The sequence below is a fragment of the Ciconia boyciana genome, chromosome 8, assembly GCF_034638445.1.
Source record: "Ciconia boyciana chromosome 8, ASM3463844v1, whole genome shotgun sequence".
NCBI classification, from domain to species: Eukaryota; Metazoa; Chordata; class Aves; order Ciconiiformes; family Ciconiidae; genus Ciconia; species Ciconia boyciana.
Genome location: NC_132941.1, coordinates 24,125,748 through 24,145,817, shown reverse-complemented (window position 1 = coordinate 24,145,817; position 20,070 = coordinate 24,125,748). Strand labels below are relative to the sequence as shown.

At 52.7% G+C, this 20,070-nt stretch overlaps 1 protein-coding gene across 4 annotated transcripts in view; it reads right to left on the bottom strand.

Moving 5' to 3' along the window:
• The window catches only part of ZNF609 (zinc finger protein 609), a 74,510-nt gene that overhangs the window by 49,845 nt on the left and 4,595 nt on the right, over window positions 1-20,070 (bottom strand). Inside the window, exon 2 of one of the 4 annotated variants that reach the window (XM_072869167.1) lies at window positions 9,090-9,936. The exons of 1 other annotated variant lie outside the window; for it this stretch is intronic. In XM_072869167.1, the coding sequence (XP_072725268.1) occupies window positions 9,090-9,818 (729 nt within the window). In that variant the 5' untranslated portion in view covers window positions 9,819-9,936. Of the gene's footprint in view, window positions 1-9,074; window positions 9,937-20,070 lie in introns of all 4 variants that reach the window. 2 more of the 4 variants (XM_072869166.1, XM_072869165.1) reach the window with 2 other exon arrangements.

Here is a 20,070-nt window from a genome sequence, read left to right as displayed (position 1 = left end):
ATGGCAACCTCCATGTCACGACCAGAATTAAAGCTTAAGCCTGCAAAGCAGGCTTGCTCTCCACATTATTCATCACAGCACGCTTCAAGAGACCCCAAGTGAATGAGGGCCAGACAATATTTTAAAATAAATCTAGACACTTACTGAGTTTTAAACCAATTTCAGTGTCAAGCACATGGGAAACATCAGCAGGTGTGAGCACATGCCATTACCACACCGTATAAAAGCTCTGTGGTTAACATCTTCCTGCAAAGGGATTCATCCTGTCCACAGTAGACTGGGATGGAGCCAGCACCATTCAGCCAGCCGGGGGCAAGGACAGGGGCATGGGAGGAGGAGAGATGAACAGCACAGGCATCACATGCCCTCCTGGGTTGAGCAGTGCTGGCCAAAGCCACCGCTAGCCCTGCGAGAGACCGGTGGCCAGGCAGAGCCCCCACCCCTTACACCACAGCATCGCCCCAGCAAAGCCCCTGTCTCCACTCATCACCACTGCCTGCAATCCCATCCATCCCAGAGGCACAGCGTGCCCACCTGTGCCAGCCCACAACCTGAGCTGACCCTAGAAAACCCCGAGCACGTTCATTCACATCAGATCAGTTCCCTGATCTGGTCCGTGGGCAGGAATGAGTAACAGGGACAGGAATATCTCGACCTGATGTTGTCACCAAATACAACATATTGTCAAGCTGCTGTAGCTTTAAATCATCTTGGAGCCCAGCAACTTTTTTCCAGCCCTGGGCTGTGTCTCCCCAGCTCTCTGACTCCAGCCGCTGGCTCAACATCTACGAGACCTGGGGTGGCTTTCCTCTTGCAGCCCCACAAGGTCTCCAGCTCCAGGCATCGATCACCATGAGGTGGGAACAAGAAGTCACCCCAAAAAGTCCACTGCAATTGCCAGCAACTGCCTTTTCTCCTGCACAAGGGTGCTGCCTGCTACCATCTCTGAATATTTGGGTGCCCCCTCGCCCAGCACATCTTCAAGGCCGCCTGCACACGAGGACTCACAGGTGAGATGGATTTCACAGCTCCAGCCCAAAGCATCCTCAAGAGCAGCAGCAGAGCAACACAGCGCCATGTTTGCATGGCAAACATCAGGAAAGCAGTGGCACAGAAGATGTCGTACTTGCAGGAAACTGAGAAAAGGTGGCGAATCCCCAACAAGCTAGCCTTTAAAAGCACAGGAAGGGAAAAGCAGGCAGCACTTTGCTCTGCAGCCCTTTCCAGCGGCCTCCCCAGCTGCCAGGTGGAGGAGCAGCTTTGCTCATTAGCGGGTTATTCCTGGCACACTCCCCCTGCATCAGCTCCCCGGCAGGGCCACGGGAGCAGCTCGCCAGGTTTTGAAGCCTTCAGGGTCACACAGCACTCGAGACACACGAACCTTCCTTTAAAGAAATCTCACTCAGGCAGATAAATGGTGCTGGGTAACTGGGGTCATTAGGCTAATAAGCAGCCACTGCCAGCCTGGAAGCAAAGCAACAAACACAAGAGTCTACCCAAGCCGGTTGGCCTCAAAATCTGACCCATCTCAAGGAGTTACCATCTCCATCAGAGGAGAAATCGGGTCCCTGAGTCAGCAGGATCAACCACCCACCAGCCTTTTCATCAAAATCTCTAATCAAAGCATCAGGGGAGTGGATTTGCAGCTGGCTCATACCAAGGAAGCAGTACACGGACCCCATTGAGAAAGAGCCATCCCCGCTCTGTCAGCCTCCTCATTAGCACATTGTCATTCCACTCTTGGGCTTTGGGAATAGGGAGATGTTTTCTACGTTCCCAGCACAGCTCCATTTCCTTCCGCCATGTCCTTGACAGGGAGCTGCAGGTCCTGCTTCCCACTCCGGCAGAGATGGGGCTGCGTTTTGGCACAACAACCTATTAAACAGGATACAGCAACACCAACAGGTCGGGCATCAAAACTAACTCACCCCTTAACCAGTCCTTCCTAATGCTGCCAGCCGGGAAAGCAAATGGGGAGAGATGCAAATTTTCCTATATATAGCCTTCAGAGGTGGGATCAGCTGAAACTCCCAGCCTGCTACATCTAGTGGTTCCTTAAAAAAAAAAAAAAGCCCACATATAAATAACCTCTCAGCAGGAGCCAAAACTCAAAGACTAACCCCATGGTTTTAAGCAAACGACGCCAATTTTCTCCTTTGTAGCTCTTTGACACATGTTGGCTGCATGCCCCGTTCTTGCCTTGTTCCTGCAGCAGAAGGCTCCGGGCGGCGGGTCCAGGGACGATAAGGAAACGAGCGGTGTAATTCCCAAGGCCTCCCAACACAGCCCTGTCAGCAGCTCTGGAAGCGGCCGATTCCAGCATGGCTGGAGAAAAGAAACCATGGCAAGAGGAGACCACAAGAGCCAGCAGCTGCCTACACCCCCCCGCCACTTCCTTGAGCTTCCAATGCCACTCTGACTGCTGTTCCCTGGAAAGAGTCAAGCCCTGAAGAGCGAGGAGTGGGAAGCAGCGCTGGTATGGCAGGAAAAGGGCTTCTGCCTGGGGTTTTCAGTAGGAGCGGGTCCCTACCCCAGGCATTCAGCTTCCCACATGCCCTAAAAATCCCAAAGGGAAAAGGAATTACAGGATTAACGCCAGCTCTGAAGGGATGGATGGAGCAAGCTTTGGAAGGGGCTATAAAAGTGAAGGGCAGTTTCACCAAAACACCTCCATTGGGAGGTCTTCCTCCTAAACTCCAGCCCCAAGACAAGCAAACCCACACCAGCCGCTACCCATCACATCTGAGTTGAAATCACAAGCATGTTTTCAAAGCATGAGGCTGGGACCAGTCCGCAACACCCTGTCCTGGCTTTACCCCACATCAAGCAACTCAGCTTTCCAAACCACGATCTCAAACGCAGAGGAGGGCTCTTCATCCTCACCTCGATGGGGACCTCAGGTCAGAGCAGTTCGGGTTTTGCCAAAGCCTCATATCAAGTGTCTTGACACTTAGGGTGGGAAAAGCTGTTTTGGTGTGTTGGGGTTCTTTGCAAGCACAGAAGGTGGTCGGCACACAGAGGGCTCCAGCCCTTGGCACAGCAGCTCCCCACTCCCACACCGTTCCTCAGGGAGCTCAGTGGTCAAACCATGTTTGAACCATTTTGTGTGGGAGCAAGACACACAGAGCCACTGATGGAGGGTGAGATGAAGTCCTAAAAGGATGCACAGAGAGCAGAGCTGGAAGCTCTGAGCAACATGAATCTGCTGGGCTGCTTTACTGGTGCCACCGTCAGCTAGCAAAGGAGAAAAGGACAAGCACTAAGGGACAGCAAGAAGCTGCCAATGGCTGGGATACTGCGACCGAAGAGGCCACGGCAGAGCTGGAGACATTTATACCACCAGCAGGATGATGCAAAGCAGCAGCACAGGATTAACAGCCACATGCAAGGAGCTGCCTCCAAGATCAAGTTGTGGCCAAGCCTGCAGCAGTCTCCAGGCTCTATGCAGAGCATCTCTCTCTGAGATACAAAACTGGAAGCAAATGCAATATCCAGTGTACAGAAATGTCCCTAAGGGGGTCTACGGCCATCTCCTGTTGGGCTTGGATCTAGCAGAGCTACTGCCTTCTGGGCAGACCTCACCTCTTCAAGCTGGAGTCATCTGAGCACCTCTTCACCCCAACCTTCGCCCCTCCATTCACCACCAAACCTCATCCCTCCCACCAAAAATGGCTTGGGGGGGGTGGGGGGTGTGTGGAGCAACTGTGCTTTGATTACAGTTAAGAAATTAATGCCCTGATCAGGCTGGGACAGTCACAACTGTAGGAACAGCGCTGAAGACACCATGTAGGTCTGCCTCTATGGGTTTAGGAGAAGATGGTCTGCACAGATGACGCCAAAGCCACATTGCAAACTGCCGGACACAACAGCGGCAGCAGGGAGAGCCCAGGGGTGTATTTTTGGGGAGTATTTCTTTTTTGTCAGCTGCCACCGGCATGGTGTAGCCACCCCACTTCCTCCACTGCCATCTGACCTCCCAGCCATTGCTCTAGCACCACCTCCAATGCCACGCTGTCCTGCCACAGAAATGTATTTCCACACCAGCTTTGGGGCCCTCCACTGTGGTGTCCCCCACTTTACAACATCCCCTCACCACTGGGCCACCCATAGCAGGGGATCTCTGCTTGGAGCACGCGCAGGGCATAACCATGCTGTTTGGGGGGGAAAAATTCAGGGAAAAAAATGCACCAGTGGCTTCTACCCCCTCTCCCGCAGAGGGACATGACCGAATCCACCTTCCTTGCTGCTCAAAACCACAGTGCACATGACCCAGAGAGGCTTTTCAGAAGAGCAGAGTCTCCAGCAGCTTCTGTTTGCCCTTCCCATGTTTGCAGCAGCATCGCATCTGGACACTCATCAGGAGAGAGGAAGGGGAAAAAAAAAAAAAAAAACACACCCTCCTCCTGCTGAACAACCTCTCAATCAAAACAAAGCCGGAGCGGCAGCCAAGAGCTGGGAGGCTCTTTTGTTTAATGCTTAACATCCCCTGGCCAGGCCAGCCCGCCCCAGCACGCCGAGGAGCGGGGTGCCAGGGGCAATGGCATGGGCAGCGAGCCAGGGTGGGGAGCCAGCAAGCAAGCACCCGCCACCCTGGCGAATGGACCCCGGGGCCAACTCGGCCACATGAAAGTGGCCGGTGGGGCAGGCAGCAAAAACAGGCTTCCCAAGCCCAGCTGACGCTGCTCCTCGGTGCACGGCCATTTTGCTGATCATGGCTGCTTGCCGAGAGCAGCTGTTTCCTCCTGAACACTGATGCCCCCCCAAACCAAACCCCAGCTCAGCTCTGGCCATCCCCAATGACCCATGGCTTGCTGCCCACCAAGTCGGGGCCAGACCCGGTTGCTGGTCCACACGCTCCGGACATGGGTGCATCAGCACAGGCTCATTTCTCTCGCTGCTGCAAGAAGTATTAAGCTCCCACTCCTGCCCTCCCAAATATCTTTTGGGGCTCCAGCAGCCCGGGCTGGTGCAAGCAGCTGCCCAGGCACCGAACCACAGCCTGAGGCAAGTCTGCACTAGGTGCTCAGCCTGCCCCAGAGACCATGGAAGGTCTCAGCAGGGTTGTTGCCAATATGGGTTTCATCATGATCAGCCCCATCCTTGGCGAAGTTATTTCTTGTGCTTGGCGAAGTTATTTCTTGTGTCCCAACACACAGATGGCATCCATTTCAAGGAGGGTATGTAACAAGCCAGGGCATGCCACAACAGGAGGCTGGATACGGCCAAGATACACACCTAGAAAAAGGGCGTTTGGGATATTCAGTTCCCGAGGATTCACCCTGGGAAGCAGGAACTAGAGGAACCGCAGGGTCACGCTGACAAAACATGTCCCATCGAGCCCATGGGCCATGTCCACAGGCTCGGTCGCTGCGATGTCAGACTTGGGAGCAAGGGTGATCTCGCCCATGGACACCAGTGCCAGCTCAAGCACCTGCTGTCACAAAAGGGTGTCTGAAAAAACCCAAAGCAAAGCTCTTTCCTACACCCAGCAAGGACTGAAGGGCTGCAAAGCCCTACAGTGAGATATTTAAAGAGCACAAAAGCAGGAAGAGGGGCAAATGGCAAGCTGACTGTGGCACCAAAGCACCTCATCAAGCAAAAATACTCACTACTAAAGTGCTCTCTAATCCAGCCAAGGAGATAAAACAAAACATCCTGGCTGGAGGCTGACTGCTCAGCATGCATGTATGTACACAGAGGTCATCTACCCTGGGCTGAAGCCGGTAGAGGGAGAGACAGTCTCTCTTTCTTCATCCCCAGATGGAGACCAGCCTCCCTGCTCAAAACAGAAGTGGAAGCAGCACAGGGTTAAGCAGAGGACAAGCTGCTGGAGACAAAATGTTGGGCTGAGTCACATTGTGGCTGTTCCTGTTTCGGTCTGAGCAAGTTTCTTGCTTCCCAGGCAGGGTCTGTCCCCAGGCCTGCAGAAACCCGTCACCTTTGTGGAGCTGCCCTCCCACAGCCAGCACGTATCTCCGCTCTTCACTTGTCCTTCAGACTCCACATGCCATTTTTGGGGCATCTCTGCAGCTTTCAGGAGACAGGAAGAGCCTAACGCCGCTGCTCACCTCCATCTCACCCCCTCCATGCTGCCCCAGCCATCAGCCCATCCTCAGGCTCTTCCTTGAGAAATAAAACTGCTTTCCCACCCCTCACCATGCAGACACCTTTCTTCTCCTCACCCAAGGCTTTCCTGACCCAAAGGAAGCCATCTAGCTGCCCCCAGGAGGCTGACGAAACACAGCCAATGTTTCCTCCTGAGTGGAAACGCGACACGTTTTCCTGCAGATCCAGACCTTAAATTACTTCTCAAAACAGGGCTCAACACTCTAGGCTGAGCCTTCATCAATGTGGTTGTACCTGAATCTGGACAAGTAAAATGACAGAACCGTCCTCATGGCGTATCTGTACGGAGATGACAGAATGGTTTGGGTTGGAAGGGGCCTTCAGAGATCATCTAGTCCAACCCTCCTGCCATGGGCAGGGACATCTTTCACTAGATCAGGGTGCTCAAAGCCCCATCCAACCTGACTACGAACACTTCCAATGATGGGGCATCCACAACTTCCCTGGGCAACCTCTTCCAGTGTCTCACCACCCTCGTCATAAAAATGTTTCTTCCTTATGTCCAATCTAAATCTACCCTCTTTCAGTTTAAAACTGCTACTCCTTGTCCTGTCACTGTAGGCCCTGCTAAAAAGTCTCTCTCCATCATTCTTATAAGCCCCTTGTAACCCAGGTGGGGTCTCACCAGAGTGGAGTAGAGAGAGATAATCACCCCCTTAGACCTGCTGGCCATGCTGCTTATGATGTAGCCCAGGATGTGACTGGCTTTCTGGGCTGCAAGTGCACATTGGCAGCTCGTATCCAATTTGTCACCTGCCAGTATCCCCAAGTCCTCCTCCACAGGGCTGCTCTCAATCCATTCACCCCTCAGTCTGTATTGATAGTGGAGATTGCCCTGACCCAGGTGCAGTACCTTGCACTTGGCCTTGTTGAACTTCATGAGGTTCGCATGGGCCCACTCCTCCAGCCTGTCAAGGTCCATGATGTTTGGTCCCTGTCTTCCTAATCCCCACCTCGCTTTGGCATTTCTACCTGCAGAGGGCTTCTGCAGCTGCATCAGTGAAAGAAATAAATCTTTAATAGTAAAAAACCCAGGAAAGCCATGCAGGGTACAACCAAACGTCCAGCCAGACAGCTCCTGTGCTGCTCTGACAGCGGCCAGCAGCAGATGGCTATGAAGGAACATAACAGCCAAGCATGTAGATACTTCCCAAACCACTTCCCAAGCTCCAGTCCTCCTCCGGCTTTTCCCAAGCCAAAAGACATTGCCCTGTACACCCCCCCAGTGGGTTCCTCCTCCACAAACCCACCCAGGTGCCCCAGAGCATTGGTGAACTTTCAGCATCCCCAGCTTTTTGCAGCAGCATTCAAGTCAATTGTGCGAAAGAGCATCTGCTCCTCTTCCTGGTTTCATTCCATCTGGTTCTGCTGCCAGAAAGGACAAGGAAACAACACATCATCTCCACACCACCCCTTAATTTTACAGGCTTCAGTCACCTGCCCCAGGAGTCTTCCTCTCGAGCAGAGGAAGCACTGACCTCCTTAGCAGCTCTTCTCCCAGAGCCATCCCATTGCTGACCATCCCCACCACCCTTCTCTCCATATATAATTTTTTTCCATCCACAAAAAGATAGAGCATATCTCCCCAACATCTCACTGGTCTCAGCAACTCCCCCAAATCCACTGAGCGCTCCCCACCCATCCTTTCCCAGTACCCAGCACCATGATCCCCACGCCAAAGCAAAAATCCTCCTGGGAAGCCACCAGCTGCAAACATGGCAACACACATCCCAATAACCCCCCAGCCACTCTCCCGACACCCCAGCACATGTTGATGGCAATAGGGTTGAGCCACCCCAAACGCACACAATTGCAATGCTCACCCCGTGCATGGCAAACACGTGGCTTCACAGACACAGACCAGTAACACCACGCATGCAGCTAGTGTGGAGGAGCTTCTGCTCCAAGCATGAAGAACTCCATGCACTCAAAGTCTTCCCCCATCCACCCGCAGAAGTCACATCAGCCACTGTGATTACTAAGAAATGAGCTAACCAAGCTGCCGCTCCAGCAGCCGTATCCAGAAATGGCTGCACAGCCACCCAGAGCCAAACGCCACTCAGACGGACAGACAGCTGTTCACCCTGTCGGCTGTGCGCCGCTGGCAGGGCATTTCGCACCCCTGGTGACCCGGAAGAGCAGCTTTGCTGGCTCAGCATCACTGCTGCATATTAGCAGAGAAGTGACATGTAAAAAATCACCCACAGCAACCCATCGGCCCGAGGCTGATCATCACCACAAGTGGGACAAAGCCCACATACCAACGGCAGACCAAGAAACGAGGCGGTAACTCCTGTCAACCCTGCACCCTGTGCTTGCCTGTGCACCCACGCAGATCCCACATTTACTAACACGTTAAGGTCTCCTTCTCTACAAATGATGCAACCAGAGAGAAATTAATTCCTCCGGGAGCCGCAGGGAGCTTTGGCATGCAAGGTGAAGCCACCGGGAAGCAGAGCACGGCGGCCAACAGACACTGCCCTGTCCTGTTGGGAGCTGGAGCGGGCACAGAACCGGGACATCACCTTCACACCCAGCCCAGGCTCCTCCCTCAGAGTGACAGGAGCTGGAGAGGTTTGGACCCGCTTGGCACAGCTGCAGCACTGAAGAAACCAAATCCTCAAGGGTACAGCAGGATGGTACCCTGACACACAGTGACTGGAGGCGATTTGCTGGCGCATGGTTCCCAGAAGCCAGGCACAGCTTGACCAGTGCCCTCCCATCACCGCATCCAGACTCCAGCACATCACACAGCCAAACCGTCTTCAGGTCACGACCAGGAGGCACCAGCCATACATCAGCGCTGGCCCCCAATGGTACAACAGGCACACGGTCCCACTGTAAGCTCTTGCTCCCTCATCACCCACAGCGGCACACCCCGGCGTAGGAGCAACCCCCAGAGCCCAGTGGCAATGCCACCTCCACCCACACCCCAACACCTTTCTTACCTTCTCCGACTTCACCTTTTTCAGCTGCCGGCACTCACTTTCCCCATCCTCCAGCTCCGACTTAACTCCCAAGGGATTGAGCGCAGCTCCCGTGTCAATAGCTATACTCCCAAGCTGCTCGGCAGCAGCAGGCTCTGTCCCCTGGCCCCCATCATACTGTCCCACCCTCACTGCCAGGGCCAGGGGCTGCAGCACGCTGGGCTCCTTCTCCACTGCAGCCCCCGTGCCCTCACTCCTTTCCTTCTTGCTTTTGGATGAGCCGCCCTCCTTCTCCTTCTTGGAGCCGGCCACACTGCGAGACACCTTGGCAGATTTCTCTGAGCCCTTCGGGGTGACGGGAGGCACCAAGCTGCCCGAGTTTGTGCCATCCCCAGAGCGTCCTTGAACCTCCTTCTTGCCACCAGCTCCCTCGCTGGGAGTGAACAAGGAGGTCCCTGGGGTTGGCTTGCTGTCCTTGCCACTCTTGCTCCTTTTCGACTTGGACTTGCCCTCCTTGCCCTGCGGGCCTGGCACCGGGCTCACAAACTTGATGTTATCTGGTAGCGTTGCCACCGCGTTGGGTGCCGGGAGTCCCACCTCTTTGGAGCCTGACATTTCCAATTTCTGCTGATCCTTCTCCAAATCAGCGTCCAGGTCAATGATGAGATTCCCTACACCAATGTCCCACTCATCCCCGCTGTCGTACGTCTCAACCGGGTTCGCATCTATTCCTTTCCCTCCGGAAGCTCCACTGCTCAAGGACATCTTAGAGTTAACAGCCCCTCACGGTTCAAGGCTCTTCCCTGCCTCCACGCCCTGGGGGTCACCTACGTCCTCGGGGGGCTTCCAGTGGTCGGGGTCTGCCCAGGTGATGGCATCGCTGCTGGAAGGGAGAGCAAAGAGAACAGGGTTACACATGAAGAGCCCCGGGCAGGCAGATCTGCCTTCATTGGCAGCCACACGTGTAGGCAGGAGAGGTCCTGGGCAGGGTGAAAGCCCCCAGCCTCCCAAATCCCCCGCTGCACAGTGCAAGGCAGCATCCTCCTGCCACCCCTCCCCAGGCTGGGGCCTGCTCCTCGGCCATCCCCCCAGCAGCAGCCATCTGGCACCGGTCCCTCAATCAATACCGGCCCTGGCAGGTCACAGCTCTCAGCTCCAACAAGACATTACTCACACATTTCCCTGCTCACCATTTCCCTCTGAATTATCGAGCGCTGTCCCTGGGAGGGAGGATTGATTCCTCTCCTGCTAATGCCACCCAGGGGGAGGGCTCCTCTCCGCACCAGCCTCGCTGCGAGAGACAAGAGCCACTCTCTGGGGAAGTCAAGTGCCTCGGTGGGAAATAAATCCCGAGCATCAGAGTGGTCACCAAAGGCCAAATGGCAACGGGAAGTGCTGGGTGTCCATCCCACACCTCCAGGCAGCACAACACAGCACCCAGCTTTAGGACGTTAAACAGCCATCACCTCCAGCATGATGAGCTGTGTAGCAGGCTCTGAAGGATGGGAAACTGAGGCACAGTTGCACGGGTACCTGGTCTTAACTGGGAAGAGAGGGACTGGCCGCTGGCTGTACCTGCCCGTGCCGTAGCCAGCCCCAGCTAGCCCAAAACTTCTCCTCCCAGCTTCCCAGCCCCTTGCCCTCCCTGCTCTCAGATGCACTGTACACTGCCCTGTCCCCAGAGGCAGTGATGGGAGAGGAAAACAAAACAGACACCCACACTCATAAAGTTGCTTGCTGAGATTAGCTCGTGGCAATTACACTGACGAGACATCATTAACACATGAAACAGCTTCTTCCCAGCAGCCACCTGGCCAGCTACTCAGCCCCAGCCACCCGCTCCCCAGATCTCTTAAGAAATCCTTGACCACCCATTGGACAAAGCTCCTCTCCAGCAGCACTGTCCTCCCCTTCCCCAAGCAGCTCCGGGCCCACTGGCTCCTGGTACTATATACAAGCAACACTTCAAAAACAGGTGACTTAAAGGGAAATGAGAAGGGGGGGAGGAGGGGGGCCCAAAACCAAAACAACCCACACCCGCACAAATTTCTTCAAACCCCAGCAGGCAGGAGCCTGGAAAGCAGCTTCATGGTGCGTTTCCAGAGATGCAAACACTGTAAAAATGCCAGAGATTCTTTCATCAGACAGACTGTCGCAGCCAGACCATTTTCCATCTGCTCCCCACAGCATCCTCGGCTCTGTACAGCTAATAATCCACTCTCTGACAGGTCATTACGGAGATTTTTAACCCCAGGAGCCGGGGGCTAGCATGCAAGCTGGAAATGAAAAGCACTGACCTCTCATTTCAGTGGCAGAGAAAGTGCCAAATCAGGAGATCACTTTGTGCACCAGAGTCGCTAACGGCTTCCCAAAGCCACCCCGTGTGTTTCTATCACCGCCTCCTCTTCCTCCTGCCCTGGCACCTGCTCCCCAGCCCCAAGCCAGGGCATCCAGCCTGACCCCACCAACCCACCTCTCCGGAGCCCCTCTCCAAACCACCAACGGGGCTGGCGATCAGCAGCAACCACCTCATCTCTGCACAGCACAGACCTCCCTGGCCAGCACGGGTTGCCACAGCAAGCTCCCTTTATGCCACGGATCCACAGCGATTCCTTTGTCCAGATGGGCAAAGCTGGTACCAAGGTGGATGAACAAGATTTTTAGCCGATAACAGCCCCTTTCCAGCCCAAAGTTGAGGCAGAGCATCCAGCCACAACCCAGCCAGACAGGGCTCGGGGACACGGTGCTGCTGCGCAGGATCAACACACATGAGCTATCGGGAGAGGATGAGGCTCAGCCTCCAACTCCAAGAGCTGCCCACTCAAGGTTGGAGCATGCAAAGGGCCACAGTCAGCTCAGATCAGAGGGACAGATGGACCAGGATCTGGCCTCACAGTTGCAGGAAGGTGACGGACAATCTGCAGGACTGTACTGCAACAGGCACAGCATCACCTGCTCCACGCAATGCCTCCACCATGCCAGCTTGGCCAGCTCTCAGCTCACACCGAGGAGCTCGCCTTGCTGTTTTAAGTGTGCATGTATACATGCACACACACATATACATAAATATTATTTACATATATGAAATAAGGAGAGCAGATGAGCAGGACTTTGGTCTGAAACTATGCAAATGGCAGCAGCATTTGCCAATTCCTACCACAACAAAAGGAAGAAGGAGCCCAGAAGTCCACTGGGTTCCCGGCGATTAGAGAGCCAGGAACAATCAAAGGGTTAGAAAACAAGAGGAGAAAAAAACATTCACCCTACAGAGGAGGCATCGAGGGAGCCCAAGCTCTGCTAATGCAGAGGGAAGGGAACCACAAACAGGACGGACGAGAATAGGCTGGATTTGCAAGAGTGGAGGAAAGGTGCATCGTGCTGAGAGCAGGGCAGGGAGCTCAAGACATACCACTGCAAAAAGAGGGATCAGGGCAGGGATCAGCTCTTTCCAGCCCGGGGCTGAAGGCTAGGACCTCGGTATGCGAGCTCGGGGGGGCCCCTGAACATCATCCATCGCATGTGGCTCTAAAAGCATTTCCCACAGTTCAAACACCCTCTCCCCAAAACACCCATCCCAATTCCCCATTTCTCTTCTCCAAAGAACCACCCTCGCAGGCTCAACCTCTGCAGCCAGAGGAGCGTTTCGGGTCCCTCTCCCAGGCAAGACCCCCAGGGACCCCTGACCTGCCACGCCATCGCTATTTCGGTTGGACGGGAACCCCTGGCTATTGCAGCCCATAGTCCAGAGAAGGGGTCCCTTTCCCACCACCTGGTTTGCCCAAGCTGGAGAAGCACTGGGTGCTATCCAGATCCTCCCCGCTCTCCCGCCAGGGAGGGAGTAATGCCACCACAAATCACAGCATCTCAGAAAACAGACCGAGGAGACTGATTCAGTTTTAAACGTGTCCTTCCTCTTACCTCCTGCCATCGCAGGATTGATCCCTGTGCAACATGAAAAGCATGTGCTCACTTGTTGGCCTGGAGACCTGCCAACAAAGCGTTTTAAGAGCAGTCCTGGAGCACAGATCCTACAAGGAGACAGCTTTCTGCTTGGGAATGCTGCACACACACAGCACCAGACATGAATAATTCAGCTCCATTAGGTGCTGAGACCTCTACAATCCACATCTACAGGCTGGGACGGAGCCAACCAAGAGACAAACCTGAAAGTTCACTTTCGGATCTGCAAAGACACCTGGAGAAACCTATTCAAACAGAATAGCTCGCCTTCAAAAAGGGAGCAAGGAAACCACATGAGCCCCCGGCTCTTTGTGCTAAAACATGCACAGGATGCTCGGCAGCAAACCCGCCGAGCTCACACTGCTCCAGCTTTCTCTACCAGTTACCGGAGGCCAAGAAACCAAAGCAGGGAAGGATTGAATGCCCAAGGGCAGCAAGATGCAGGAGAAAGCTCTTCTCCTGGCAACAACCAGCCCACACACAGGGAGACCCATGTGCTCTCATACCCATGTGCTCCAGCCTGCAGCACTCCAGGATCAGCCTCTGGTGGCTTCCAGACATGACCAACTGCAATTTTCACCCTGATTAACTTTCAGGAATGCCTGCAAGAAGGAGCGGCAAAGATGACGGGAGGGGAAAAAAAAGTCTCCAGGACACAGCATTTTCTCCGGTGAGGCACAAGGCAGGGAGCAGAGGGTTTCAGTGAGATGCTTGCCCCAGCCAGGAGCGACCCTGGAGAGCAAACAGACCCCTCTGCTCCCTCCCAGGGGGAGGGCAAAGGCAGCACCGGCAGCCAGGGGAAAAAGCATCCATGGAAGAGATGCTAGCCCCCTCCCGCTTGCCAAGACCCCGAAGGGCTCCCCATGAGCCCCCAGCCCCACTCTGCCAAGGCAGTGGCCCGCGGGGCCGCAGTGCCAAGGCTCTTCCTCCCATCACTGGCAGCCAGCCGGCAGTGCACAAGATCCCTTTTTGTTTCCTTTTACGACTAAAGAAACTCAGGGCGGGGGGGAACACGCCTGCCTTTCCAGAGCTGCGGCGCTTGCTCCCTGCTCGGCTCCTACCACCGCGTTTGTAATCCCCCAGCTGGGCTTGTTTGGGTTGGATTTTTGTTAAGTAACTCCCATGTCTTTTCTGCAGATTTCTTTTTAAGATGTTCCCCTCTCTCCCCACCCCCTCTCTCTAGAGATGGGGGAGGAGGAAAAAAAAAAAAGGATGAAAAAAAGAGAAATGTTGAACACGAGCCAGCTGGCACACACAAGAGGAGACAGAGAAATCTGCACAAAGGAGCTTCCTCACTCACTTGCTGCTTTCAGCTCAAGAAATCACGCAGGGGAGGAGGGTTTGCTCTCCCCCATACATCAGTCAAGCCGTAGCAGACAAAGGAGATTTACCATGACACCCTCCAGAACTGCCACCCAACAGGGGCAGCATCCCTCAATCGCCTTTGCCCGGCAGGAGTCCGAGCTGTTGCAAAACATGCCCAAGCACAGGGCTTCAAAACAAGCTGTTCAATGTGGAATTAAGCAAGATTTTGAATGGAGGAGCTGCGCTCCCGCCTCCTCACTCGCACAAGGCGCCAGGAGAACTTCGGTAGCTCTCAGGACCAAGTGGGATGGCGTCAGCGAGCTGCCAGGACGGAGAAGGCTGAACCCAATTTGAATAAAATGGAGCCACCCTACTTTTTTTTTTAATATGGAGGTGCACCCCACCAAGACTACATCTTCCAGCATGCACTGCAACCGGAGCGCCTGGAGAGCCGTCGAGAAACTTATGCCGGGACTCCAAGTTTCCCCAGGCTGAACCTTGACACTGGAGATGAACCTGACACAGGGCAGTGCTCGAGTCATGAGTCATTTGTTGGCATTCTTGAGAAAAGCCTGAAATACTTGAGTCCAGGCATTGCAAAAGCAGGACAGACAAGGTCACTGGAAGAGGCTGGAGACAGAGGAAGATGGGAGAGGTTAGTAAAGACCTCTTCGGCATAGGGGTGGCCAGGCGATCACTCTACCTGGGAGCAAAGCTCAGGAGATTTATCAGTCACAACACCCACCTGCTACCGAATGCACACTCAAGAGTTCACATTCATCATCAGTCAAAAGATGCAGCTCAGATCAAAATTCAACCTCATGTCCACCGCCATCTGCTCATGACCTTAAAACACAACCTTTACAGGAACATTCAAAAGACTATGGCACACAAAGTAGTCCAGCAAAACTGTAGATACAAGATAAGGGCACGCAGTGACAGATTTCAACCTGGCTGTTTGAAGAAAACACTTCACCAGATTAGCTAAAACTCAGTGTTTGCTTCTTATTGACACTTCTTTAACCTTCATGCCAAACAGGCATTGAGGAGAAACTTGATCTAGGGCTGAAAAACGCAATGCTCTTGAACATAGCTTGATAGCAAAGCCACCCTCGGCAGACTCCCTCGCTTCCCTCAACTCCCAACAAGCCAAACACAACTGGCGGCAACGTCACCAATATGTGAGGTACACAAAAAGGGAGAAAACTAAAAGGAGGAAACGTTTCAGGCCTTCCTTTATATTGCGAATTGGGGAAAACTGGAACAAGTTCTTCTTTAATCCTCCCATCACTCTTGGAAGTGTCATCACCAAAGTCCCAATTTTTCGTTTGTTCGTGCCTCAAGAGCCCACAGTTCTTCAGATTTATAATTATTTGATTTTGATGTCTCTCAACCCTGGCATTTTTTTCAAGCTACCTACCTCTGTACTGAATAAAATGTGACTCAGATTTCCTCTGACAACACATAGGGCAGTCCAGAGCTTCATATTGCAAGAAAAATAACTGTGAGAGAAACATCACTCAAGGTCCTCAGCTCAAGCAGAAGGCACATCAATACCTACAGACGCACATGAAGGCACCAAACGTCACTTCATTTCGTTCCTGTGAAGGACAGCAGGCAAACGTCACCTTCTCTGTACTCCCGCTTGCTCTCCGCTGAATTGCACTGCTGGAGTCACTTCTCTGGTAGGAAGTTGAGCAAGCACCATCGTTACACAGAAGCCAGAATGTATGTGTCAACACAACTCAAGTCATAGAACTGTAGAGTAGCCTAGGTTGGAAGGGACCTCAAAAGGTCACCTTGTCCAACCTTTCGTGAGAAGGGGAGCCCAGACGAGATTATCTACCACTCTGTCCATGTGCATCTTGAAAACCTGCAGCGATGTGGCCTCTGCCACGTCCCTGAGGAGATTGTTCCAGTGAATGATTGTTCTCACTGTAAAAAATTTTATTTCTCATGTTGAGATGAAACCTCTCCAGGTGCCAGTTGTATCCATTGCCCCTTGACTTCTCCATGTGGCTCCTTGTGAAGAGAGAGTCTCCGTTCTCTTTGTAGCTGCCCTTTAAGTCCAGCGACTTGCCCGTGTGCACAGCCCTCCCATGGAGGGCTGACGGACTTCTTGCCAGGCAGGAGCCAGGTTTGCAGGAAGGGTCACAACAGTGGGATAAAGCAGCAGCATGGACTAGAGGAGCATCAAGCAAAGCTAGGGCAGACAAGAGCCATGCCAGCGCTTTGTTACGACTCTCATGGCACCATCCTGTGCCAGGCACATCCCCTTCCCAAGCCTCTGCCTCTGGTGCGGAGATGAGCAGGTAGCAGCAAGGCTCAGGCTTGGCTCTTGCTCTGGACACTGGCTGGCCATAGCCTGCTCGTCCAAAAACGCTGCGCTAGACTTCTTCCAGCAAGCATCACCTTGCAGACTTCAAAATCTCTGACAGCTGAAAATGGCCAAGAGTTTTCTCAGCAACCCCAGCACTCAGAGCCACATCCATAAACTGGTGCCCAGCACTCTTAACATTTGGCTGTCCTGGGAAAGAGGAATTGAAAAACCCAGATGCATGGGAGAAAAAGCATTCAGTGGGTAAAACAACAGAGCCAGCTTCCTTCCTGCAAGCTCAGCTCTCAGATCTATCCTGAATTAGGGACGCTGAATGACAAATCCCTGAATTAGGGATTTACCCCTCACCGTTGTGTCTGCATGCTGTAAGACACCACCGTGAAATTGCCGTGCCCAGACCCGCACGCAATGGTTTAACAATAACTAGAATTACAGCCCCATCTTAACCCAAAAGCAGCATCCCCCGCTCGCCCCATGATCCCCGCTTGCCACCCTGTGTGATTCAGGTGTCACAGCGTCACAGGCACATGGCACCCAGAGGGTGCCTGGCAGGCACGGGCAGTGCTGCAGGAGCAGAGAGGCGTCACCGCAGGGTTTGGCTGTTGAAGGCTGACACACGGACCAGTGGCAGCTATGCGGTGGCAAAAGCAAAAAGCAACCCTGTGAGCAATAACCGGCCAGGATTAACTCAGAAGAGCTTCAGATGAGTCTAAGCTAGACAAGCCGGTGTGCTACAGCTCATTGGAGGTGCTGCCAGCAGCACCAGACACAGCCCTAGTGCTCTCCTACCACCGCAAAGCCCATTCTTGTTGAACCCAGCCAACCATGCTGCTACTGACTGTTGCCAAAAATAACATTAAACACTCAAAACAGGACATCTGAGCAAATCTGTTTGGCACCGAGCTCTGCATTGCGATGCTTCCCATAGGGACAAACCTCAGGGTTGATCGTCCCCCGAGCAAAGAGCTGGTTTCTACCGGGAAAGTGGAGCAGCCAAGCGGATTTAAAACCAGTCTGGTTACACCCTTGCTAAACCCAACACAGAAGCAAACTGATTTATGAGAGGCTTAAAGATATCTGAATCGCTGGCCTGTCCTCATGCACAACCTAGAAGGGGCTAGAGAGCACGTAAAAATAACCAAAAAGGCTTACAAATTTCAGATAAAGCTTGCACAGGCTGGAAAACTGCCAGCAGCCCGAGAAAGTCGGCAGCAAGAGGAAGCAGCAAGATGGATGTGACCAGGAAAGAACCCCGAAGCATCAGTCACAGAGACGGGAAGAAAGAAGACCTGGCAAAGACCAAAGACAACCAACAGGCATAAATAACTGCTGGAGTAAGTGCCGGAAAAAAGGAGCTCATCCTTTTCCCCCTGCTTTGCCCAACGCCATCAGCAGGGTTGCAGAAAGGCACCTGCATTTTTGGCAGCAGCCCAAGCTCCTGGGCAATGGTGGGAGCAGAGCGGGCACCTCTGAACTGGCAATTTGTACCCTTCCCTTATGGGCTTTGGAGGCAGCAAGGCTCTCCCGACAACCCTGGTGTCCCTGCTGTCCCAGTCCCAAGCTCAGGCTCCCATAGTTGCAGCCACACAGATTTCCAAAGAAGATCACCCTCCATGGAGGTACAGCAGGAAAGGGGAACCACCAGATGCACTGGCAGATGCAAGAAGGGCTCCAAGCCGAAGTCAACGTCTCATTTCTGTCTTCTCTGTCTAAAGGAAGACCACCGGGGTGATCCCAGCTGAGTGATGCTCAGTTGAGTGGCAGCTCCAAGCCACAGCCCTACCTCGACAGGAGAGGGGGTACACGGTAGCACAATTTGGAGAGGACGGACAGATGTTTGCTTGCTCGCTCCCAGAGAAGGAAGAGCTTCTGAGCTTTACTTTTTCTTTAGGAGAAGAGAGCACAGGCAGCCTTGGCCATTTCCCAGGCTTCAGAAGAGGATGAACATCTCTCCACCACTCCTAACCACTTCACCTATTAATGCCTTTAATTCCCTTCCTTCAATAACCAATTAGGGCACCTTGGCTACACGAGCTAAGGCTTCATTTGCAGCAGAGGGCCGTATGTGCAGCTGTAATCTCTCTTGCTGTCAAGCCATCAGCCTGGGAACACTTCGGGAAAAACCAACCAGACTGCAAAGTAAAGGAGGGGGAAAGGCGTACACAGACAGGGACAAATGCAAGCACAGCGAGTACCACGCCAAGAAACACCTTCCCCACCCCCCGGGAGGGTTAATAAATAGGTGTATTTCACAGATTAATAAAGCACATTTGCAAAGCTATGATATACATCAGAAAGTTGCTAATTCAGGCCAATGACCCATTGCAAATCGCCAAATTTTGTGAATTAGCCAGCACGTAAAGGACTACAATAAAAAACAGCAAGAACCATGCATCAAAGCGTACTTGGCTTATTTTGGTAGTTGTAGCTCACTTTTAATTACTTGTGACAATAGGTACAGAGGGAAGGTACAGATTAGATGTGAAACCCAAAATAAATAAACAGGAGATCTTCAGGACAAGAAACTTCACCATGGCATCAGCTACTAAATCTTTGGGGAAGAAGCAGTAATTCTCCTGGAGATTACCAAGACTCTACCTCTTCAATTTGATTCATGGCGGTTAACATTAGCTAAGTCATTACACACCTCATTTTCACTCCTTTAAAAGCTGCAAAGCAGACTCCTCCAGAGCCACCCTTTCTCCTGCTGGAGAAGCACCGGGATAACTCCAAGCCAAATCTTTGGACTCACTCAAGCCAGAAATGCTCTATTTAATCAAAACCACAAATGGGCTCAGCAAATTTATTAAAATCATTCTCAGACTGCCTTGTTTTGTTATCAATAAATCAATGTAGCCAAGCAAAGAGACGAGGTGTCGCACATGATGTAGCACTGTACAAAGATATCATCCTTCCAGCCCTCAGAAAAGTGGCCAAGCAAGCCCAGGAATGGCTCGGAGGGAAAATCCAATGCCGCAAAACCTTTCTGCATCCACAATGTGCTCGGGGAAGAAGTGGCATAAGGGGACAACATTATCTTTCCTTTTCATTTATTTTCTTACTCCATAAATGAGGAAATGAATTGTGGAAGTTGAACATTTAATGTTTAAATACAAAATATCAAGATTCTCCTGAAATTATCCTTATTCATCCACAAAAATCCACTTGCACCCTTTTATACCCTCTCTCTACATACACACACCCCCACACACAACATCTGAGTTGACACTTAAGCAGCTACATCAGTATTTTTTGTGTACATGAAGGACACTGAGCTGCTAAAGCAAAACAACCTCTTGGTTTCATCTCAAAAACTGATTTTTCACCAAAACCCAGAAGTTAAATAGGTGTTTCCTTTAAAGAAATTATATAAATTCAGAAAAAAGAAATCTCACAAGCAACTAGAGCCACAGA